Source organism: Bubalus bubalis, chromosome 2 (assembly GCF_019923935.1).
Source record: "Bubalus bubalis isolate 160015118507 breed Murrah chromosome 2, NDDB_SH_1, whole genome shotgun sequence".
NCBI classification, from domain to species: Eukaryota; Metazoa; Chordata; class Mammalia; order Artiodactyla; family Bovidae; genus Bubalus; species Bubalus bubalis.
The window spans coordinates 51,410,055-51,436,805 of NC_059158.1; the positions used below are offsets into that span (position 1 = coordinate 51,410,055).

At 36.8% G+C, this 26,751-nt stretch overlaps 1 protein-coding gene across 2 annotated transcripts in view; it reads left to right on the top strand.

Moving 5' to 3' along the window:
- Nucleotides 1-26,751, top strand: part of KHDRBS2 (KH RNA binding domain containing, signal transduction associated 2) — a 701,478-nt gene that overhangs the window by 651,136 nt on the left and 23,591 nt on the right. For both annotated transcript variants that reach the window (XM_025272535.2, XM_025272543.2), the window contains exon 8: nucleotides 17,780-17,838. In XM_025272535.2, the coding sequence (XP_025128320.1) occupies nucleotides 17,780-17,838 (59 nt within the window). The remainder of the gene's footprint in view (nucleotides 1-17,779; nucleotides 17,839-26,751) is intronic.

Genomic DNA, 26,751 nt, shown 5'->3' on the forward strand with positions numbered 1-26,751 from the left:
AGTATTAATCATGACAATGAGTTTAAAGACCACCACTCATTTATAATGTCTGTTACCAAAATTCAAGCACATTTGGTTGCTTTCAAATAATGCCTTCTATAAATCACTATGTTGCTTTACATTTAAATTAAATAATTAGCTTTTAATATTTGGATAATAAAGTACATTTTAACTTTTACAATATGATAATTAATACTTTCAACCAATTGTACTACTTGATGTTAATGTGGAGAATCTAACAAGCATTGTTTTTATGTTAGCAACTTCTATATAGACATTGCCTAGTTTGTGATCAGTGGAGTCTTGGGAATGGATCTGAAGTAAAAGTGAAGAATTAGAGGATGAGGAATTGAACTCAGGAGACAGCCTTGGGAAGGACCACATGTATGGGTGGGTGTGGAAAAGCATCTTTCGCCTTGACCATTCTTCCAACTTCATCTCCTGAAACTCACCTCTGCCCTGCCACACTAGCTGTCTTGCCATTACTCAAATGCCCTAAGCACACACCTACTTCATAGTCTTTTTAGTTTTTGTTTGGAATACTCTTTCTCTAAATTTCTAAGACTTGCTCCTTTATCTCCTACAGGTGTTTGTATAATATTGCTGTGTTAGTTGCTCAGTCATGTTCAACTCTTTGCGACCCCATGAACTGTAGCCTACTAGACTCCTCTGTCCATGGAATTTTTGAGGCAAGAATACTGGAGTGGGTTGTCATTTCCTTCTCCAGGGGATGTTCCTGACCCAAGGATTGAACCTGAGTCTCCTGCATTGCCGACAGCTTCTTTACCATCTGACTTGATGGTAAAGAGCCAACAGTTCAATATTGACTTAACAGAAAAGCACTTTTTGACCACTTTTGTTGTTCACATGCTAAGCTGTGTCTTACTCAGTGATTGGCAGCATGCCAACCTCCTCTGGCCACTCCTTTAACCACTTTAACTATGATTTTATCCCCTATTTGAATACTTGATGTCCTTCTTCCAGCTTTAGTCTTTTCTCTTTGGCACTTACGACTATTAAACTTTTTTACTTCTCAACTCTGTGAGGGCAGGCATCTTTGTCTATTTTGTTCACTGCTGTAGTCCTTAGCACTTAGAATGGTGCCTGGTACATAATAGGTTCTCAATAAATTTTGTCAGATAAATGAAGAGAAAGTAGGTTGGAAATATCCACAATATTCATCTATTTATACTTCCTTGTACATGTGTGCTAAGTCACTTCAGTTCTGTCTGACTCTTTTCAACTCTATGGACAGTAGCCCTCTGACCATGGGATTCTCCAGGCAAGAATACTGGCGTGGATTTCCATTTCTTCCTCCAGGGGATCTTCCTGACCCAGGGATTGAACACACATCGCTTATATCTACTGCATTCACAGGTGAATTCTTTACTGTTAGTGCCATCTGGAGATCCAGCCAGTCCATCTTAAAGGAGATCATTCCTGGGTGTTCATTGGAAGGACTGATGTTGAAGCTGAAACTCCAATACTTTGGCCACCTGAGGCAAAGAGCTGACTCATTTGAAAAGACCCTGATGCTGGGAAAGATTGAGGGCAGGAGGATAAGGTAATGACAGAGGATGAGATGGTTGTATATCATTACCGACTCGATGGACATGGGTTTGGGTGAACTCCGGGAGTTGGTGATAGACAGGGAAGCCTGGCATGCTGCGGTTCATGCAGTTGCAAAGAGCTAGACGTGACCGAGCGAACCGAGCTGGACATGAACTGAACTCAGTGCCATCTGGAAAGCCCATACTTCCCTGTAGTACTTACATTTATTATTCCAACATATCTAAGTAATATGTTAATATAACTCCTATTTTTATCCTCAGGATGATACTGCTGTTTAGTAAATATTTATTGAATGATTTCATGTAGTCACAATTTTCTAGGTAGCTTCTCAGTAGTAAAGAATCTGCCTGCCAGGGTAGGAGATGCAGGAGATGTGGGTTTGACCCCTGGGTCAGAAAGACAGGAGAGCATGGCAACCCACTCTAGTATTCTTGCTTGGAAAATCCCATGAACAGGGGAGTCTGACAGGCTACAGTGCATTGAAAGCAAAGTTTTGACCCTCAATCCCATAAGAAATTGAAAAGGAGAATAATAAACTCAAAATCTCTGTACTTTAAAACTCCAGGTTCAAACTGCCTGCAATGGCTTAAAGCCATCTTATCTAAGTTCCTTAACCTGTGTGCCATTCTTTTGTAGGTGAATAAAATATTTTATTCTGCTACATAGAAGTTTTCTAAGTAAGCACCAAATCTACTTTTCCTGATACAAACCTCTTGAAACCTTTAGGTAGATAGATAGATGGATATATAGGTGTGGCTCAAATGCTCAGTCATGACTGACTCTGCGGTCCCTTGGACTGTAGCCCACCAGGCTCCTCTGTTAATTTAATTCTCCCTGCAAGAATACTGGAGTGGGTTGCCATTTCCTCCTCCAGGGGATCTTCCCCATCCAGGGATAGAACCTGAGTCTCTAACTTCTGCATTGGCAGGCAGATTCTTTACCACTAACATAGCCTGAGAAAGATAGATAAATAGATAACTCTAATTGAAGTTATGTTAAGTAAGGGTCAAATAAATTGGTAAAAAAAAAAGAGAGAGAGAGAGAGAGAGAGAGAGAGACCTGTTCTAAATAGAACTGAATGCTAAAAGCTCAGTGGAATAAGATAGCATTAGATTCTCCAAATAGAAAGGGGAGTCAAGGGATGAATACACAGGTAGTGAGGGATGTAACCAATGCAATGGATTGTTGGATGATAACTACATTAGAAGTTAGCTGTTTAAACTGAAATCAACATAAAACTCATCAGTTCCAGGACATCAGTTTACTCAGTTGGTCAACATTTCTTGAGCATTTACTATATATCAGGCACTGGGTTACTCCCTGTAAATATATGATGGTCCAAATAGCCCTGAATATTATAAATAAAACTTTATTTGGAAAGACAGATAAATAATTACTAGCAAACAGAAAAGTGAAATTCAAAAATGACAATGATATATGTGAGAGGTAAACAGAGTTGTTGGAACACATCATAAGCTTATTTGGAATCTGAGAAGGTTTCCTAGAGGAGGAAATAGTTGAGCAGGAGATTAAGAGGGTTTTGAGAATTTTGTGTACTTGGGTCAGGCCCTTGTTCTTGATCATGTTGGGATTTTTTTTGAGGAGGAGGACAGGTAAATGCAGAGGGATTCTCACAACTCATCTCATCTTCCTAATCACAGTTAAGTCAAGATCAAAATGTCATTAGGTAAATTATTTCCCATCTTTTTGTCTAGTACTATGTAGATAAGTTGATAATGACTGTTTGAATAGATATAATGGACTACATGAAGTATAGGTTGTCCACTGAATTCTGTCATCAGATACACCAAAGTTCAATTCCAGTTTTACCACCAAAGACCTGGTTAGCTTAGGACAAATAACTTAATCAGATAAACCTAGATTATCTATTCTGTATTTTGCTCAATATGACTAACTCAAAAATTGTTGTTATGATTAAATATGACAGTTTTAACTTATCAAAATTTGGGATGTATTAAATATGACAAAAGTATTAAGTGTTTGTTTTTATGGTTATTACAGTTATAATGGCTTCTGGGAAGGAAGGGTAGGAGAATTCCAAAAGGACAAATAATCTAATTTCTTGTTTAAGGCCCCTTTCCATTTTAAATCTCTCAGTTCTAAAAATCAGGTGGTGAAAATGGTTAGGAAATAGAAAAGAAGATTTAAATCAATAAGGAAATAACGTGATATAGGTTCTGTCTTTCACTGCAAGTGTTATTAAAAATATTAGCAAAAGAGAATTAAACAAATCATGGTAGTTTATAACCCATGCATTTGAGTTTGGGCCTCCAAAAGATCTGGCTTAATATATGTATCACTCTCAAGATCCACCAAATCTTCCAAAATACTTTTTAAACCACTGAGTGATGTTAACCTGGAATTAACCTCTTTTCTTGCCTTTTAATATCTGTAAAGTTGTAAGGGTAAAAAAACTAGATGTGTAGCAATTCAAACTGCAGTTATTGAATGTGACATCTAATGAAATGAAATAGTTGTGAATTATCTTCAAATAATTTATCCTAATATGTGAATTTCTCACGTGTTTTAACAAAAAAAGTATAAGATCATAGATATAAAGAAAATAGAGATGGAAAAACACAAGGGAAAAAGCAGTTGTGAAGAGAAATATTCATTGTACAGGTATTCATTTTTCCAAAAAATATTTGAGTACCTACTATATGACTGATACTCTGGCTGTTAATGATGATACAACAACAAGAATGAGACACCACCAACAGAGGGATTTGCTTAAGACAAGAAATGCTTGTGTTTGTCCCCTTTTTAAATCATTCCAAACTCTTTACCATGATTAATAAAGGTCCTTCAATATGTGGCCCCTGCCTCCTTTTGCACCCTGTCTAGCTCACACCCGCCTGCACCTGCTTTGGAGGAGTAGCTGCCCATGCCATGCTTTTAATCACCTCTGAACTTTGCTTGGTGCCAGTGACTTGCCCTTTATCCTTCTTTACTCCATTTTCATTTGAGTACTTAATTTCTTCTTCTTTTCAGTTTCGTCATTTGATGAAAGAAAAACCAATAAGTCACTCCTTATCACTTGCTTAGTGGCTTTTCTGTGAGACTGTGATTTCCATAAGGGCTTTTCTAGGGCCACTTGTTTCATTTTTAGTGTTTTACAAAATAGACTGAATGTATCTATGTGGAACTGCTATGTTTTATAATGGTTATTGTACTGTTACATGTATAGGCAGAGATAATGAAAATTAAAGAATACCAGATCACCTTACCTGCCTCCTGAGAAACCTGTATGCAGGTCAAGAAGCAACAGTTAGAACCAGACATGGAACAATGGACTGGTTCAAAATTGGGAAAGGAGTACGTCAAGGTAGTATATTGTCACCCTGTTTATTTAACTTATATGCAGAGTACATCATGTGAAATGCTGGGCTGGATGAAGCACAAGCTGGAATTAAGATTGCCAGGAGAAATATCAATAACCTCATATATGCAGATGACACCACCTTTATGGCAGAAAGTGAAGAGGAACTAAATAGTCTCCTGATGAAAGCTAAAGAGAAAAGTGAAAGGGCTGACTTAAAAGTCAACATTCAAGAAAATAAGATCATGGCATTAAATTCCATCACTTAATGGCAAATAGATGGGAAAACAATGGAAGCAGTGACAGACTATTTTCTTGGACTCCAAAATCACTGCAGATGGTGACTGCATCCATGAAATTAAAAGATGCTTGCTCCTTGGAAGAAAAGCTATGACCAACCTAGACAGCATTTAAAAAGCAGAAAAATTATTTTGCCGACAAATGTTCCTATAGTGAAAACTATGGTTTTTCCAGTAGTCATGTATGGATGTGAGAGTTGGACCATAAAGAAGGCTGAACACCAAAAAATTGATGCTTTTGAACTGTGGTGTTGGAGAAGATTCTTGTGAGTCCCTTGGATTGCAAGGAGATCAAACCAATCAATTTTAAAAGAAATCAATCCTGAATATTCATTAGAAGGACTGATGCTGAACGGGAAACTCCAATACTTTTGCCACCTGATGTGAAGAACTGACTCATTGGATAAGACCCTGACTCTGGGAAAGATTGAAGGCAGGAGGAGAAGGGGACAACAGAGGACAACATGGTTGGATGACATCACCAACTCAATGGACATGAGTCTGAGCAAAATTCAGGAGATGGGAAACCTGGTGTGCTGTAGTCCACAGAATTGCAAAGAGTTGGAAATGACTGGATGATTGAACAACAAAGAATATATTGAGTGCTGAGAGAAGGGAAAAAAATGCAGCTAATTTCCATGGGAAAGTAAATTTTGTTCTAGAAAACATGTCAAAATGGAAATTATTTCTAAGAATCTATTTGCAAATAGGTCACATTCTCTAATGTAAGCATAAAGTTGATCCTATTGGCAGTCTTAACCTTCAGTGTTGGAAATAATAGGAGATGACTGCCAAAGGAAGACCTGGGAACAGCTATGAGAATTATCAGGTAACATTACAGTAACATAATGTTGAAGGAAGCTGTGGAGTCTTGAGCTATTTGATGAAGGGTCTGTAATGTCTCTGTCCCACCAGTGTTTGGTTAATGCCCTAGATGACACTGAGAAAGGTTGTGGTTGGTGGCAAGAACTGATTCATAAACCTGTGTGTTTTACCCATTAATCTACACACTAGATTCAAGAGCTTTATAAATAGCACTTGTATGAAGCTTTATTGAATTTAACATATGGGCTTGATCATCATGTAAATGGATTAAAAATAAAGGAACTAATAATTTTTGATTTGAAGGTGGGGATTGGGCTGAAAATGTATCTTTACTTAACACTTATCTCTAGAAATACAGTGTAAATGCACAATATAACAAAGTTTCAGGGTAAATGCTGAAGAAACAAATATTAAGAGAACCCACTTAAGCACTAAGAATAGTTGGATCATTATGAATCATTCATATTAATACATTAATTAAATCCCTTTATCCTGTCACTGAAATATTATTTTATAAGTTTTACTTCTCTTCAATTCAGAAAATAGTCAGTAAAGCTGTAGTTGAAATTCATAGTCATCTGTGTTTTCTACTTTTGTACCCAAAAATCTACAGCTTAAAAACATTGGAATACACACAAGGTATAAACCAAATGAATTGAAAACGGTGAATGTGAAAGCTTTAATCTTATGAGGCCACAGTAATCTCTGGTGTATCTGTAGAGTGTTTAATCATCTCTGATATCTTTTTAATATACTACCAAAGTACATAGTTTGAAAAGTTAAGTAAATGTTGCTCTTTAACAAATTCCATCCTTTATTCCACCCAACTTTACAGGTCTAATTGGTTTGATTATATGAACACAAACCTATAGAACAGAGATCTCATTTTTGTTACTGCCAATGTCTCTATTCACAATAATTGAACGTCTAAAAAATTGTTTATAAGCTTGGTTAGTCTCACTGACCTGTGAACAGGTTTATCCTAGCATCAGTGCAGTTGCTCTGGCCACAGCAACATGAGCACCAAGTGCTGGATGAGAAGCACTATGGGAATGGCAGTTTAATCGTGACACTGGTGGGCTCACTAAGAACTTACTTCAAAAATTAGCTTGATTATAATGAAGCTTTCCCCAGAAACTAAATTTTATCTTTCTTTTTTTCTATTGTTTTAATTTCCATTTAATTGGTTGTCTTCAGTTCAGTTGCTCAGTCGTGTACAACTCTCGGCGAGCCCATGAATCGCAGCACGCCAGGCCTCCCTGTCCATGACCAACTCCCAGAGTTCACTGAGACTCATGTCCATCGAGTCAGTGATGCCATCCAGCCATCTCATCCTCTGTCGTTCCCTTCTCCTCCTGCCCCCAATCCCTCCCAGCATCAGAGTCTTTTCCAATCAGTCAACACTTTGCATGAGGTGGCCAAAGTACTGGAGTTTCAGCTTTAGTATCATTCCTTCCAAAGAAATCCCAGGGCTGATCTCCTTCTGAATGGACTGGTTGGATCTCCCTGCAGTCCAAGGCACTCTCAAGAGTCTTCTCCAACACCGCAGTTCAAAAGCATCAACTCTTCAGCGCTCAGCCTACTTCACAGTCCAACTCTCACATCCATACATGACCACAGGAAAAACCATAGCCTTGACTAGATGGACCTTTGTTGGCAAAGTAATATCTCTGCTTTTGAATATGCTATCTAGGTTGGTCATAACTTTCCTTCCAAGCAGTAAGCGTCTTTTAATTTCATGGCTGCAGTCACCATCTGAAGTGATTTTGGAACCCCCAAAAATAAAGTCTGACATTCTTTCCAGTGTTTCCCCATCCATTTCCCATGAAGTGATGGGACCAGATGCCATGAACTTCGTTTTCTGAATATTGAGCTTTAAGCCAACTTTTTCAGTCTCCACTTTCACTTTCATCAAGAGGCTTTTTAGTTCCTCTTCACTTTCTGCCATAAGGGTGATGTCATCTGCATATCTGAGGTTATTGATATTTCTCCCAGCAATCTTGATTCCAGCTTGTGTTTCTTCCAGTCCAGTGTTTCTCATGATGTACTCTGCATATAAGTTAAATAAGCAGGGTGATAATATACAGCCTTGACATACTACTTTTCCTATTTGGAACCAGTCTGTTGTTCCATGTCCAGTTCTAACTGTTGCTTCCTGACCTGCATACAGATTTCTCAAGAGGCAGGTCAGGTGGTCTGATATTCCCATCTCTTTCAGAATTTTCCACAGTTTATTGTGATCCACACAGGCAAAGGCTCTGGCATACTCAATAAAGCAGAAATAGATGCTTTTCAGGAACTCTCTTGCTTTTTCAATGGTCCAGAGAATGTTGGCAATTTGATCTCTGGTTCCTCTGCCTTTTCTAAAACCAGCTTGTACATCAGGAAGTTCATGGTTCACGTATTGCTGAAGCCTGGCTTGGAGAATTTTGAGTGTTACTTTACTAGTGTGTGAGATTAGTGCAATTGTACAGCAGTTTGAGCATTCTGGTATTTTTCCTGTCAGAAATTTTATGTACTTTTTCTATATATGTATTAGTGTCTAAGTCATGATGTCAAAAAGCCAAAATGTTGTGTAGATTTTTTTTTTATGAATAACTAGACATGGATTAATGCATTAATGCAGGTAATGTGTTCTATCATGATTTTACATATATACCAGCTACTAGGAAAATTATATCTGCTCTAACCACTGGAGTAATAAAGTTTCAAGATTCAAATCGCCAATAATTATCCTAATTTTAATTAACACTTCTCTAGTTGTAACAGTGTGTTTACAAGCTTTGATTGCTACATTTTCTAAAATATAAGGTGGAATAATAATGTCCATTCAAAGTAAATGATCATATTGTGCTTTAATTCATTTGTCCACTTTTAACTTGTATGTAACATATTTAAACAACATGATAAATTAAAATAAATATAATGCAATATAACTTTCTGAAATAATGAAATGGAAGGAATAGAGCCAATAACATAGCTTACTGTCCCTAACCAAATCATATATGTATTTAAAAATGATTGAAAAATAACATAACATTGTAGAAATTACAAATGCATCAGTTACAATATTTTTAAACTTTTCATCTGAATTTTAATCAGGCGTGCTGTGATTCATGGGGTCGCAAAGAGTCAGACACGACTGAGTGACTGAACTGAACTGAACTGATTTTTATTTTTATTATTGAATTATATTTGTCTTAAATGTTATATTAGTTTCAGTTTATGTGTAGTATAGTCATTCAATATCTTTATAGATTATACTCCATTTAAAGTTGCTATAAAATACTGACTGTATTCCCTGTGCTGAATACTACATCCTTGTAACTGACATGTTATATACTTATTTTACACCTGTTTGCACTTTTTAATCCCCTTCACTGATTTTGCACAAGCCTCTACTCTCCTGCCTTCTGGTAACCACTAGTTTATCCTTTGTATCTGTAAGTCCATTCATGTTTTGCTATGTTTGCCTTTTTTTTAGAGTCAACATATAAATGAAGACCTACAGTATTTGTCCTTCACTTTCTGATTTACTTAGTATGATAATCTCTAGTGGCATCTGTGTTGCTGCAAATTTTATTCTTTATTGTGACTGAGTATTATTTCATTGTGTACATGTACCACATCTTTTTTATCCACTCATCTGTTTATGGACATTTAGGTTGCTTCCATTGGAGAAGGCAGTGGCACCCCACTCCAGTACTCCTGCCTGGAAAATCCCGTGGATGGAGGAGCCTGGTGGACTGCAGTCCATGGGGTTGCTGAGTGTCAGGCACGACTTGAGTGACTTCACTTTCACTTTTCACTTTCATGCATTGGAGAAGGAAATGGCAACCCACTCCAGTGTTCTTGCCTGGAGAATCCCAGGAACAGGGGAGCCTGGTGGGCTGCCATCTATGGGGTCACACAGAGTCGGACACGACTGAAGTGACTTAGCAGCAGCAGCAGCAGTGGGTTGTTTCCATGTCCTGGCTATTGTAACTATCAGTTCTTTTGTTCTTTTTCTTCTTTACAGTTTCCATTGCTAATGATATAAGTAGATAGCATTTCTAAAGCATATGCAAAGTTTTCTAAAGATGTTTTTGCTAAATGTTTTATTATTTTGAATTCTTTTATTTATTCATCAACAAATATTTTCTGAATACCTGTTTATCTTCAATGAGTTTCTTTAATTGACAATTCTATTATTTGGGATATGGGCTAAGCTTCTGTTATAAGAAGATCCACAATTCAGTTGCCCATACAAGAGAAACATTTATCTCCCTCACACACACTAAAGCATGGCAAGTAGGTGGGCTTTGCTTCATGACACCATTCAGGGTTCCAGGCAAGTGGAATGCCACCTGTCTTAATTCAGGCTGCTCTACATGATACCATAGATTGGGGGTCTTATAAACAATAGAAATTTATTTTTTTTCAGTTCTGGAGGCAGTACGTCCTAGATCAGAATATCAGCATGGTTGGGTTCTGATGAAGCCTTCTGGGTTGCAGACTGCTGTATCTTTGTATCCTCATATGGGGGAAAGAGAGCAAGAGAGCTCTCTAGGGCTTCACCTTTTTAAAGGCACTAATCTCATTAATAGGGCTCCACTCTCATAATCTAATTTAATGCCCAAAAGTCTCACCTCCTAACACCACCACATTAGGGATTGAGATATAAACAAATAAATTTTGGAAAATACTAATATTCCATCCACCACTGTTAACATGTCTTCCAAAGTGGCTCCATTACTTGATGTTTGCAGCCAGTTACATGAAGGTTGAAAACACGTAGAGGACAGTAAATTTAATTTTATGAAAATCATGAAGAATTTGTACACATAACTTTACTCATGGCCACACTCAAATGAAAGGAAGAGTAGAAAATATAGTCTTGAGATTGTCAGTATTTCTTATTGAAAGAAGAGCCAAATGGATTTTCAAACAGGTTGAAGTCTTCTTTGCCCAGTCCTCTTATCATCCAAATATAAATAAATACTCATATTCTCACTAAAACAAACATGAGAATGGCTACCTTCTGCCTAAAGGAGAAAATGCATGTTCAATTCCAATTACTGCAACCAGCTCAAAATCTAGATTCTGGGAAGATTAGATCTGATATGGTTCTTTGAAGTTTCAAAACCTATAAAATGATTTTTAAAAATACCTTTCTTGTTCTTGATCTTCTTCCCTATACAAAATATGCAATATTCAGTAGTATAAAAGGAACAGAATAAGTACAGTAGAAAGTTCCTTTGGGAAACGCTCATAAGCAATAACCATTACAAAATCCTTCTAGGCAGATTAAAAGGCTTCTAAGGACCTGTACTTCACTTTCTCTTTTCACTTTCATGCATTGGAGGAGGAAATGGCAACCCACTCCAATGTTCTTGCCTGGAGAATCCCAGGGATGGCGGGGCCTGGTTGGCTGCCGTCTGTGGGGTCGTACAGAGTTGAACACGACTGAAGCGACTTAGCAGCAGCAGCAGGAGCAAGGACCAGCATTGAAATAAATTTTTTTGGTGAGTGCCTCTGGCAACCTTGGTTCTCTTTTCTGAAAGTTACACCAGATTTATTAGAAGGTCCTTCCTTATCATAAAGCAGAGCATGCCATTAACGGGCTTCACAATGTTTGCCACATGCATTCTACCGGTGTACATTTAGAGACTCGAGGGTTGTTCCTGGGATGTATACGACAGCAAAGTCTAATGGGAAAATATGAGGCACCTTGGAACAACATTCATTATCTCTTGCTATTGAAATACAAAAACAGTTGACTTCTCTAATCCTGTTAAGTTCTAAATTTCCGAACCCTACCTCATTTTTAAATTATTTTAATAGAGCTAACATAAAACAGGCAGAGATAACGTCTCTTCAGTTCAGCTCAGTTCAGTCGCTCCATGTGTCCGACTCTTTGAGACCCCATGAATTGCAGCACACTAGGCCTCCCTGTCCATCAGCAACTCCTGGAGTTCACTCAAACTCATGTCCATGGAGTTGGTGATGCCATCCAGCCATCTCATCCTCTGTCATCCCCTTCTCCTCCTGCCCCCAATCCGTCCCAGCATTAGGGTCTTTTCCAATGAGTCAACTCTTCACATGAGGTGGACAAAGTATTGGAGTTTCAGCTTTAGCATCAGTCCTTCCAATGAACACCCAGGACTGATCTCTTTAGGATGGACTGGTTGGACCTCCTTGCAGTCCAAGGGCCTCTCAAGAGTCTTCTTCAACACCACAGTTCAAAAGCATCAATTCTTTGGCACTCAGCTTTCTTTATAATCCAACTGTCATATCCATACATGACCACTGGAAAAATCATAACCTTGACTAGATGGACCTTTGTTGGCAAAGTAATATCTCTGTTTTTGAATATACTATCTAGGTTGGTTATAACTTTCCTTCCAAGGAGTAAGCATCTTTTAATTTCATGGCTGCAGTCACCATCTGCAGTGATTTTGGAGCCCCCAAAATTAAGTCTGACACTGTTTTCACTGTTTTCCCATCTATTTCCCATGAAGTGATGGGACCAGATGCCATGATATTAGTTTTCTGAATCTTGAGCTTTAAGCCAACTTTTTCACTCTCCACTTTCACCTTCATCAAGAGGCTTTTTAGTTCCTCTTCACTTTCTGCCATAAGGGTAGTGTCATCTGCATATCTGAGGTTATTGATATTTCTCCCAGCAATCTTGATTCCAGCTTGTGGTTCCTCCGCCCAGGATTTCTAATGACGTACTCTGCATAGAAGTTAAATAAGCAGGGTGACAATATACAGCCTTAACATACTCCTTTTCCTATTTGAACCAGTCTGTTGTTCCATGTCCAGTTCTAACTGTTGCTTCCTGACCTGCATATAGGTTTCTCAAGAGGCAGGTCAGGTGGTCTGATAGTCCCATCTCTCAGAATTTTCCACAGTTTATTGTGATCTACAGAGTCAAAGGCTTTGGCATAGTCAATAAAGCAGAAATAGATGTTTTTCTGGAACTCTCTTGCTTTTTTGATCATCCAGCTGATGTTGGCAATTTGATCTCTGGTTCCTCTGCCTTTTCTAAAACCAGCTTGAACATTTGGAAGTTCACAGTTCATGTATTTTTGAAGCCTGGCTTGGAGAATTTTGAGCATTACTTTACTAGCGTGTGAGATGAGTGCAATTGTGTAGTAATTTGAGCATTCTTTGGCATTGCCTTTCTTTGGGATTGGAATGAAACTGACCTTTTCCCTTCCTGTGGCCACTGGTGAGTTTTCCAAATTTGCTGGCATACTGAGTGAAGCACTTTCACAGCATCATCTTTCAGGATTTGGAATAGCTCAACTGGAATTCCATCACTTCCACTAGCTTTGATCATAGTAATGCTTTCTAAGGCGCACTTGACTTCACATTCCAGGATGCCTGGCTCTAGGAGAGTGATCACACCATCGTGATTTTCTGTGTTGTGAAGCTCTATTTTGGCCAGTTCTATTGTGTATTCTTGCCATCTCTTCTTAATATCTTCTGCTTCTGTTAGGTCCATACCATTTCTGTCCTTTGTTGAGCCCATCTTTGCATAAAATGTTCCTGTAGCATCTCTAATATTCTTCAAGAGATCTCTAGTCTTTCCCATTCTGTTGTTTTCCTCTGTTTCTTTGCATTGATCGCTGAGGAAGACTTTCTTATCTCTCCTTGCTATTCTTTTGAACTATGCATTCAAATGGGTATATCTTTCCTTTTCTCCTTTGCTTTTCGCTTCTCTTCTTTTCACAGCTATTTGTAAGCCTTCCCCAGATAGCCATTTTGCCTTTTTGCATTTCTTTTCCATGGGGATGTTCTTGATCCCTGTCTCCCATACAATGTCACGAACCTCCATCCATAGTTCATCAGGCACTCTGTCTATCAGATCTAGTCCCTTAAATTTATTTCTCACTTACACTGTATAATCATAAGGGATTTGACTTAGGTCATACCTGAATGGTCTAGTGGTTTTCACTACTTTCTTCAATTTAAGTCTGAATTTGGCATAAGGAGTTCATGGTCTGAGCCACAGTCAGCTCCTGGTCTTGTTTTTTGCTGACTGTATAGAGCTTCTTCATCTTTGGCTGCAAAGAATATAATCAATCTGATTTCGATGTTGACCATCTGGTGATGTCCATGTGTAGAGTCTTCTCTTGTGTTCTTGGAAGTGGTTGTTTGCTATGACCAGAGCGTTCCCTTGGCAAAACTCTATTAGCCTTTGTCCTGCTTCATTCTGTACTCCAAGGCCAAATTTGCCTGTTACTCCAGGTGTATCTTGATTTTATGCTTTTGCATTCCAGTCCCCTATAATAAAAAGGACATCTTTTTTGAGTGTCAGTTCTAAAAGGTCTTGTAGGTCTTCATAGAACCGTTCAACTTCAGCTTCTTCAGCATTACTGGTTGGGGAACAGGCTTGGATTACCGTGATATTCAACGGTTTGCCTTGGAAACAAACGGAGATCATTCTGTCGTTTCTGAGATTGCATCCAAGTACTGCATTTCGGACTCTTTTGTTGACCATGATGGCTACTCCATTTCCTCTAAGGGATTCCTGCCCACAGTAGTAGATATAATGGTCATCTGAGTTAAATTCACCCATTCCAGTCCATTTTAGTTCGCTGATTCCTAGAATGTTGACATTCACTCTTGCCATCTTCTGTTTGACCACTTCCAATTTGCCTTGATTCATGGACCTGACATTCCAGGTTCCTATGCAATATTGCTCTTTACAGCATCAGACCTTGCTTCTATCACCAGTCACATCCACAACTGGGTATTATTTTTGCCTGGCTCCATCCCTTCATTCTTTCTGGAGTTATTTCTCCACTTATCTCCAGTAGCATATTGGGCACCTACCGACCAGGGGATTTCCTCTTTCAGTATCCTATCATTTTGCCTTTTCATACTGTTCATGGTGTTCTCAAGGCAAGAATACTGAAGTGGTTTGTCATTCCCTTCTCCAGTGGACCACATTCCATCAGACCTCTCCACCATTGCCTACCCATCTTGGGTGGCCCCGCACGACATGACTTAGTTTCATTGAGTTAGACAAAGCTGTGTTCCGTGTGATATGATTGGCTAGTTTTCTGTGATTATGGTTTCATTGTCTGTCCTCTGATGCCCTCTCGCAACACCTACCATCTTACTTGGGTTTCTCTTACCTTGGATGTGGGGTATTGCTTCATGGCTGCTCCTTACCTTGGACAAGGGATTTCTCCTTACGGCCACTCCTCCTGACCTTGAATGTGGAGTAGCTCCTCTCAGCCCTCCTGTGCCTGTGCTGCCACTGCTCTTAACAAATCTCTATTCACTTTTGTTTTTTCTGGAAAAATGGCACATTCTTATTTGAGCTCATAACTTCTTTAAACATTTTTTGAAAGCAGCAAGGATTACCAATAATTGGGCTTTCTCTGGTTTTTCCTCATAATGCTATAATACATATGCTTATAGCCTGCTATTCAAGTTTTACTGGTGATAGTATAAAATGAGCCATCAGCTTTCTATCAAAAAGTACTTTTTTCTTACACATTCTGCTCTTTCAGTCCATATTTGAGTTTTTTTTTTTTTTTTTTTTTTTTTGTCATAACAATCCCTGAGGTAGGTAGTGATTTAGAGTAAGTCTGCTTCTATGTAATAATTTAGAGACAAGTTCCTTGTAAGCTGCAGTGCAAGACTTCCTAGGTATTAACTTTATTTCCATGGTAAATGCTAGATCATCTTTTTTAGTGCATTCTACCATCTGAGGACGTGACTGCACAATTCCAAGATGAGGAGCTTGCTCTTCATTTGGAAATGACCTCAAAGTTAACACCCTTATGTGTATATCCCATGTTTCCTGACACAGTCACAAAGGCATTTCTTGCTTCTAGATTGGTTGGGAGTGTATTTCATTCACTGTGTGGCCATTTGTTCATGTAAAATATTTTCTTATGGAAGCAATGAGAAGTAATATTTGGATAAGCAAAAGCATGAACTCTGTAAGAGTCCATTATGATTGTTATCTATTATTCTCCCATTATTTTGCATTATCCATTATTTTCAACTTCCCAGCTGGTGCTAATGGTAAAGAACCCATCTACCAATTCAGGAGACATAAGAGACATGGGTTTGATCCCTAGGTTTGGAAGATACCCTGGAATAAGGCGTGGTAACCCTTTCCACTATTCTTGCAAGGTGAATCCCATGGACAGAGGGATGGAACAAAGGTTGGAGTTTTGAAAGTTAAAATTCCCTCTTTGTGTAAATATGTCATTTATGTTAGACAATAACTCAGCTTCTTGTCATGGTTTCTCTTACTCATGTTCCTTTTCCATTCTTATCTTGGTCAATTAAAATTAAACTGAAATCCATTCAAAAACAAATTACCACCGCTAGATAGTCATGACTGCCACTTCTTGATAATCCTGAAAATCAATATAAACTCTCAGGACTTTGCTACACATATATGTGGATTCTCAATTGGGTTGCAACATTTCTAAGAAGATAAATATCCAGCCACCAGCCTTAGATTTCTACAATCTCAAATCTTAGAAGTATGCAGAGAAAACTTATTACTGTAAGTTTTTTTTTCTTAGAGAGTCTGTATATAATTATCCTGGCAATGAAGATGAAGTTATCTTTCTCTTTTCCAGCTACATTACACTAAAATGAATCATTCTATATCAATTGCTTCCCAGAAATATAAAATTTGCAGAACTTCCATATATCTTTCTTTTCACCTCTAATATACAGACTTTTCTTTTTCCCTTCTCATTCCTTACTATTGATGAAGTCGCAAGTATTTTATAAAATTAAGCCTATGGGATTGTTTTGAGGGATAAAGACAACCAAATAATTTTAGGTCTTCCTGTCTTCCTTCCAACCTAACCCTTTGGCAATTTATCACACACCCTCCACCCTTATACAATTTGGTATTTGATATTAAGCCCTTTTCTTGTCACCCTTTTATATACTTGAAAATAATTCATAATTGTGATATAATTTATAAATTTATACATACAATTATATATGTGAATATATATATATAAATTTTATGTACATAAGCATAAATTTATTCAGGCGGAAATCTTTAGATGAAGGAGCTGGGCTGAAAAAATATAGTGTACCAAAAATATTGTGGATTTTTAAGTAAAATACAGATTAATTATCCAAATATTGTTTGTTTAAATAATTTCCACTTTTTGTATAGTATTTGTAAAAATTATAACTTGGTTACATTATGCTATGCATCTAGCAAAATATTAAGTGAGAGCAAATAGCTTATATATGTGAGAAACCTATGGACCTATGCTGTGAAAAAGTTGGAGAGGAGTATAATTTCAGTGTATGAAAGTGAAGATGAAATTTATGTATATTTCTTAAGCTAATTGCACTAAAGGTTACACACAATTGACCAGATTGTCATCTTCTGTAGCACTTTTTCTTGGAAATAGACCTTTCATAATTCTTCTCTTGAAGTCCATACTTGTGTTTTAGAGGACATTTGATTTATATAAGTGGAGGATAGAGATTTTTTAAAAAGTACTAATGTGGGATGAGAAAATTATAGCACTCTTTGTCAATAACCTGTATTGTTCTTACTGAATATTCTTGTTAGAATTGTATTATTCAGTGAATATTATTCTATTATTATTTATGTTCAAATATGTGTTTTATGTCTAGAGACTCTTGAGATATTACCTTAGTACACATTTTGATTTCAAATTCCATATAAGTTTTGGGGTTGATTCTTCCCAAATACAGTAACATTGATTACTGTCTAAATCTATTGCAGTGTTCCTGAATACTATGACTATGGTCATGGAGTAAGTGAGGATGCCTATGACAGCTATGGTAAGATCTTTTCTTTACTAAAACTGAAATCAAAACATTCATCAGTCACTGACAACTCAGAAATTACTTCTATCTTTCTAACCCCAGTTGTTTTTAGAAGTCCAGGTCCAGATTTATGTAATTACAGGATGAGATTTTACCTAGAGAGCCAGAAAATTGGACAGATTAATTTTTAACAAAATTCCAAAAGCAATTAACCACAATCATAGATAATTTTCAAGAGCAACAATGAACATTCCGGATAGTATCTTTCTTAAATGTTTCACTATTTCCATTGTCTGACTCATTGATATGACAGCAATGTTTTGTCTTTCTGTTACCATAAAGTTCATTAGAATAATACATGGTTAAAAGATTTATAAACTTTTAAGGACAGAAATTGTAACTTTCAAGTTATTTTTATTGCATGTAGTTCCTGAAAGTTCCAAATAATGATTGATTAATAAGAATTAATAGTCAGTAAGCATATCAGTCTATAAATTAATTTCAAAACTACATAATTTAATTTAAAACCCATTTGAAGTTAATTGTACTTCAACTCAGTAATATTATTGAGTGCCTATGATATATCAATACAGTACATTACTTTAGAAGTATAGTTTATGGTTCCTGAAAATATATGTGCAGTATCACCAGTTGACTGCCTTGAAAAATAGCATTCATTTAAATGTTCCCAGTCCTAGATTTTTATTAAAATAATATGAAGGCCAATCTGTTCCTCTTTATGAGAAGCAGTAAAAGAGATGATGAATGTGGCCTGTGTTTGGGGCTCCATGTAATGAAGGTGTAGTACTCCATTGGGACAGGGAAGGAAATGTTCAGACATTGGGAGAAAGTGCACCCTCCTCAGAACAGAGGCATCAAATCAACACTTCTCTGGTGACTATCATGAGGTCAATTCAGAAACAGGAGCCACCATCATAATGATTTCTATCCAAAAGTTGAGTTTGTCCTTTGAGCACAAAGGTATTGTCAGGCTTTAGGAATATGATGGTGTACACAATAGATATTGTCCCTCCCTGGTTCTTACTGTCTACTTTTGAGAAACGTATTCCTACATTTAAAAATTTTGCTAGACTATAAATCATGGGATGAAGTAGAAGACCAGAAACCATTACTCATGCAACAAATACTTATTTAATGGCTAATATATGCAAGCCATTGATCTCAATCCTGGAGATACTTCAGTGAACAATCTCTTAAAGCTTACGTTCTAATTAGAAGATGCATTATTATTTATGAATCACTTTTACAAATGGAATTTTTATTTGTAAAATACAGTAATTGCTTTTCACATGTGGCACATAAATTTGAGGAAGAATCATCACCTGTGAGATTTAGTTTACAAAATTATATGCTCTGAAGAAAATGGCAAGGATGAAATTGATGATATGTGACTGCATAGTTGGTAACAGGATGGGAGTTTATTTAGATTGTGTCACTTTTTCTATCAATATTTTCTTTCTGTCAGCATTACATTTTATTCTCATATTTCTTTATTGTTTCTCATTTTTATTTTTTATTGCAGTATAGTTGATCTACAATGTTTTATTAATTTCAGGTGTAGAGCAAAGTGGATCAGTTACACATACACATATATCCATTCTTTTTTTTAAAGACTCCTTTCCCATGCAGGCTATCTATTTCTCAATTATTTACATTTAAAATGTTAATACCATGTAAATAAGGCAATAGGGAAAATGTGTGAATATAAATAATTACTTCTCAGACCTTCTGATGGAGCTGCAGGAGCCATCGTCAGGAGGGCTGGACTCACCTCTAAAACCTATTCTGTTCTTTCATGTTTGTTTAGCTCTTCTGCTGTAGCCAAGGCTAGCGATAGACTCTATCATTTTATAAGCCACCCGGCTCATAAACACTAGATTTCATTCTGAATAAGTTAGAATTTACCAACAAGCAATTCTCTGCATACAGAAAGCAATTGATAATAATAATAATAAAATACTTCTTAAGTGACAAGGAAAATGTAGAAAATGGTTTGGCTTATCTGGACACACTAAGAAAGATTTGAGGCAGGAATTTTTGTATAATAAATTTTATTACCTAATAGTTCAGCCAAATTGGCCGTATTCTTAATGTTGAAAGATTAAACACATTTATGGCCAAAAGAAGACTTCTCTTTAGGATCTTGACTTTTTCTTTGGCCACCAACTTCTGTTGCCATTTTCTGACACTGTTGAGCAAGTGTTAGTTCAAAAATACACTTCACATTCAAGATAATTTGACTCGCTGTTTGTAAATGTTGATGTATCAACCCTTTATGCATGCTGACTTAGGAAGTGTTTCTTGATTTTCGTATCAGAAGGGTAATTGTTCTGACAGAATTTGTTTCTTTTGTTGGAGTCTGGAGATAACATTCCAGAGACAGTAACCAATGCACTGCAATGCATGTTTTTTACATGGTTTAGTTAATAGGAAACAGTGAAGTACAGAAAGGAGGCTCCTCACAAATCAGGATTCCAGCAGCTCAGTGCCCCTTCCACCATCCCATAATCCGCTCACTATAACCCATCTCTGCTGCACTGGGCCACAGAATGCAGTTTGAAACTATGAACAAAAATGCCTGTGTTTTACACATTGCACATGTGAAATTAATTACATATTTATAGAAAAATTTTGCCACAGATGTTAAGAAGTGCAAGTAGATACATAGGTATGACTAACCTAAAAATAAGTTATTTTTATTACTGTAAAAATAATATGTATACACTATAGAAAATTTAGGTTAAAAAAGGAAACTTAAACTATACTCATTTATTTATTCATTCTTTACTGTTTGTTATATGTTTCACTGATTTTTAAATCCATCATGATACACATCTTATTTAAAAAGAAAACAAAATATAGACTACTTTCTAAAGCTTCTTATAAGATTTTCCTATCATAAAAGTTTATTTTAGTTCTGCATTTGACAAAATGTAAAATTTAATATATTTTCATATGTACTGTTATAATTATCTATGAACATGTAGATTTGAAACAGGATGCTCCTTTTGTATAACCAGGAAATAAAGAAACTGCTTCCCATATGAGTCGGTTGGTAAAGAATCTGCCTGCAATGCAGGAGACCTGGGTTCAATCCCTGGGTGGGAAGATACCCTGGCAACCCACTCAACTATACTTGTCTGGAGAATTCCATGGATAGAGGAGCCCAGCGGGCTACAGTTCATGGGGTCACAAACAGTCAGACATGAGTGATTAAGTTCAGTTCAATTCAGTTGCTCAGTCGTGTCCAACTCATTGCGACACCATGAACCTCCTTGTCCACGAACCTCCCAGCACGCCAGGCCTCCCTGTCCATCACCAACTCCCGGAGTCCACCCAAACCCACATCCAACGAGTCGGTGATGCCATCCAATCATCTCATCCTCTCTCATCTCCTTCTCCTCCTGCCCTCAATCTTTCCCAGCATCAGGGTCTTTCCAAATGAGTCAGCTCTTCGCATCAGGTGGCCAAAGTATTGGAGTTTCAGCTTCAGCATAAGTCCTTCCAATGAATACCCAGGACTCATCTCCTTTAGGATGCACTGGTTGGATCTCCTTGCAGTCCAAGGGACTCTCAAGAGTCTTCTCCAACACCACAGTTCAAAAGCATCAATACTTCCGTGCTCAGCTTTCTTTATAATCCAACTCTCACATCCATATATGACCACTGGGAAAACCATAGCCTTTACTAGATGGACCTTTGTTGGCAAAGTAATGTCTCTGCTTTTTAATATGCTGTCTAGGTTGGTCATAACTTTCCTTCCAAGGAGTAAGCATCTTTTAATTTCATGGCTGCAATCACCATCCAGAGTGATTTTGGAGCCCAGAAAAATAAAGTCAGCCACTATTTCCATTGTTTCTCCATCTATTTCCCATGAAGTGATGGGACCAGTTGCCCTGATCTTAGTTTTCTGAATGTTGAGCTTTAAGCCAGCTTTTTCACTCTCCTCTTTCACTTTCATCAACAGGCTTTCTTGTTCTTCTTTACTTTCTGCCATAAGAGTGGTGACATCTGAATATCTGAGATTATTGATATTCCTCCTGGCAATCTTGATTCCAGCTTGTGCTTCCTCCAGCCCAGCATTTCTCATGATGTACTCTGCATATAAGTTAAATAAGCAGGGCGGCAATATACAGCCTTGACATACTCCTGTTCCTATTTGGAACCAGTCTGTTGTTCCATGTCCAGTTCTAACTGTTGTTTCCTGACCTGCATACAGGTTTCTCAAGAGGCAAGTCAGGGGGTCTGGTATTCCCATCTCTCAGAATTTTCCACAGTTTATTGTGATTCACAGAGTCAAAGGCTTTGGCATAGTCAATAAAGCAGAAATAGATGTTTTGCTGGAACTCTCTTACTTTTTCCATGATCCAGCGAATGTTGGCAATTTGATCCCTGGTTCCTCTGCCTTTTCTAAAACCAACCTGAACATGTGGAAGTTCATGGTTCATGTATTGCTGAAGCCTGGCTTGGAGAATTTTAAGCATTACTTTACAAGCGTGTGAGATGAGTGCAATTGTGTGGTAATTTGAGCATTCTTTGGCATTGCCTTTCTTTGGGATTGGAATGAAACTGACCTTTTCCAGTCCTGTGACCACTGCTGAGTTTTCCAAATTTGCTTCCAAAAATGCAGCACCTACACAGCATTGTATTTCCGGATTTGAAGTAGCTCAACTGGAATTCCATCACTTCCACTAGCTTTGTTTGTAGTGATGGTTACTACGGCCCAATTGACTTCACATTCCAGCATGTCTGGCTCTAGGAGAGTGATCACACCATCGTGATTATCTGGGTCATAAGATCTTTTTTATACAGTTCTTCTGTGCATTCTTGCCACGTCTTCTTAATATCTTTTGCTTCTGTTATGTCCCTATCATTTCTGTCCTTAGTGCACCCATCTTTGCATGAAATGTTCCCTTGGTATCTCTAATATTCTTGAAGAGATCTCTAGTCTTTCCCATTCTATTGTTTTCCTCTATTTATTTGCATTGATCACTGAGGAAGGCTTTCTTATCTCTCCTTGCTCTTCTTTTGAAGTCTGCATTCAAATGGGTATACCTTTCCTTTTCGCCTTTGCTTTTCACTTCTCTTCTTTTCACAGCTATTTGTAAGGCCTCTTCGGACAGCCATTTTGCTTTTTTGCAGTTCTTTTTTTTTTTTTGGGAATGGTCTTGATTCCTGTCTCCTGTACAATATCACAAACTTCCATCCATAGTTCATCAGGCACTCTGTCTATCACATCTAGTCCCTTAAATCTATTTCTCACTTCCCCTGTATAGTCATAAGGGATGTGATTTAGGTCATACCTGAATGGTATAGTGGTTTTGTCCACTTCTTCAATTTCAGTCTGAATTTGGTAAGGCATTGATGATCCGAGCTACAGTCACCTCCTGGTCTTGTTTTTGCTGACTGTATAGAGTTTCTCCATCTTTGGCTGCAAAGAATGTAATCAATCTGATCTCAATGTCAACCATTTGGTGATGTCCATGTGTAGAGTCTTCTCTTTTGTTGTTGAAAGAGGGTGTTTGCTATGACCAGTGCATTTTCTTGGCAAAACTCTATTAGCCTTTGCCCTACTTCATTCTGTATTCCAAGGCCAAATTTCCCTGTTACTCCAGGTGTTTCGTGACTTCCTACTTTTGCATTCCAGTCCCCTATAATGAAAAGGACATGTTTTTTGGGTGTTAGTTCTAGAAGATTTTGTAGGTCTTCATAGAATTGTTCTTTTTAAAGAAACTGTTTGCATGTTAATCTATATAGTCATGAGATTTATATTTGGGGAGTGTTCATGTTCCCATACCCTATACAGACAATTGAAAAAGGATAGTCAAATGATGAGAAATAGTAAGTGTTGAACATCATAAATTTGAAGGCTAGTTAAATTAATATGCATTATACTCACTGATTTTAGTATTAGATTATTATGAAAAGTGAGCTTTCAGTTCTGCTTCTTGTTCCATAGGTTGCTCATCCTGCCATGTCCAAATGGACAGATGATAACATTTAAATATGCATGTGGCCAAGTGATTTGAGGACCCACTCATAAAAATTATAGATCGATGCATTTCATTAATTTTCTATACCTCACATGTTACCAAGTATCCACTTATAGCTTATGTGTAATGAACTATGTGCAGTCTTTTAAATTAATAACATCTATTTCAAAGTGTAAACCTTGCATCTCTGTTTAGTCACTTATATTTTGAATTACTAATTCCTCTCTGTTACATTTTGGTTGTATCATGGATACAGATCTCTATTTTTATAAAATAAAGAACTCCCAATTCTCAGTTTCCTGGCAACACCTAGACTTGAACAATGGTTTGAGGAGACTCATAACCAGCTGCCCCAAACCCTCCTCTTCATCTCAGGATTGAGTTGCAAGAGAGGAACAGAGAATGCTATCCAGGATGATTGGATCCTGCATTAAAAGATTCATGGATGGAATCTATTATTCAGGATTCCTTCCAAAATATTTAAAGATTAACCAGTGGAAGCAGAAATCTAGTCACTGAATATGACACTTCACTCTGAATCTTTACATATCATATTTCATGTATCACCAGATTGAAATTGTATTTGTCTCTTTTGGGCTCATATTTCATGTTGAAGTGACAAATATGCTGACTTTTGTGAATATCATGTATCCTTTTAGGCTTCACTGCAATTAAATTATTGAAGATATTTTTCTAAAATTTAATTTGAATATTAAACTATTTTCCTACAATGATGTAAATATTTAATATTTTAAATAAATATTAATATGAAATATACAATTATATTTAATATATAAATATAATATTTAATAATCTACTTATATTTAATAACCACCAATGAATTAATTATTATTAAACATTTCATTGATGCTAAATTATTGTCAAATTAATATTTAAATGGTAAATTTATAATAACTTGAACTTATTTTTGGCACATGACTATTTGAATTACAGAAATCACAAAACAGTTTTTACAGTTTTAAAATGTTTCCCAGTTTATTAAGTCGATTATAATTACTTTGGATAAGTCTGAATAGCTCATAATTAAATAAGGGCACATTTTGAATAGAGACAATGTATCAGCTTGTCTTACGAGTATGTTATGTAATCAATACCCTCCAAACTGAGATTGTTAGCTAAGAATGGCAGTAACATTCTCTTCTCAGAGAAGAGAGCTGTTTGTTAAAATGTATCTAATGTACAAACTGAACAGTTAATTATGGATCTATTTCATAGTGGAATTTTAGATGACGGTTGTGTGGAAACATGGAGGGTAATACTAACACACTGTCTTGAAGTGAATGAAAGCAAAAATTTGTGTGCCCTATTCTAGGACATTTGAGTGCCTCACTTCAAGCTGATTGCAGAACACAAACGCATTCATTTTGTGTCAAGGAGCTGAATGAGCCCTGTTTCAATTAAGCTGTGAAAACAGCAAAGGAAAATGAAGCTATTTGGCAAACATACTGCCATGTGATTCACGAGCAATCACTGTTCATTTGCAATATTAAATAAAAATAGATATTTGAGGAAATTGATTCTGCAAATAAAGATGAGTTTTCTTAATATAAGCAAGAATGTATCAGTAATTTTTAAAAGTAATGTATACAAAATATTGTAGAATTTATTAATATTGATGTTGTTATTGAGAAATATTGAGAAAATGTTACTGTGATATATCAAATTTTACTTTTAATATAGATTATTAAACTTTATTTTCAACTAAAGAAGAACTAAAGAAATTGTGCTTCTAAAGTATTTTTAAAATCCAGTTGTAAAATTAACTTAAGTATTAGTTGCTCAGTTGTGTTTGACCTTTGCAACCCCATGGGCTGTAGCCCACAGGCTCCTCTGTCCACAGAATTCTCTAGGCAAGAATACCAGAATGAGTAGCCCTTCCCTTCTCCAGGGGATCTTCCCAACCCAGAGATCAAACCCGGGTCTCCTGCATTATAGGTGGATCCTTTACCATCTGAGCCATCAGAGAATTTAAGGAGAAGCTAGATTTCTGTCCCTTACTATTTCAGAGGTTGCAATGAAATGGATATCTAATCCAACTATCCTTAGTAATAAATGCAGACTATGTTGCCTAGGAAGAAACAGCCAAAATGAGCATGGCATCACTATTTCACTGCTTGCATTGCTCATTTTAAGGTAGATATGCTTACAATGGTTTCAATTTTATTTTGAATCCTGAACTCCTGAACTCAACAGTTTTAGAAACACTAGAACATGTGTTTCAGTATTTTAGATCAGAGATTCTTAACCTTAATTTTACATTTTAAAATCAGCTGGTGAAGTTTGAAAAAAATGCCAGTGTCCAGTTACCATCCCAGTAGAGCTTTATCAAAATATTTTAAGTTGAGAAATGGTCCTTGGTTAAAAGTTTGCTGGGTGGTCTTCCTGGATGTTAAGGTTGATAATAAGTTTTAGGTGGATATATGGGAGCATTCTGATATGACTCACAGTCTTAATATGAAGGGTCAAAATTGTGTCAGCCATATACATTCTTGAAGGTAATATAATTTATATACAGGCTACTTTTAGAACACCGAGTATTTTAAAAGTGAACTTTGTGTTATGGAACTGGGCATTTTAAAATGTATTTTAATAATGAAAAATCAAATTTAGTCCCTTGTTGAGCAAATTTAGCCCCTTTTTGAAGAAGTGTGTTTAAACAGTTAAATTAAAAGTAAATTTTGTCTAAAATCCACTCAGTATGTAAAGTTTAAAAATAAAATTAAAAAAAAAAAAAAAGTCCACCTATAGCAAAGTAATGCTCGAAATTCTCCAAGCGAGGCTTCAACAGTACATGAACTGAGAACCTCAAGATGTTCAAGCTGGATTTAGAAAAGGCACAGGAACTCAGGCCAAGTTTCCAAGATCCACTGGATCAAAGAAAAAGCAAGAGAAT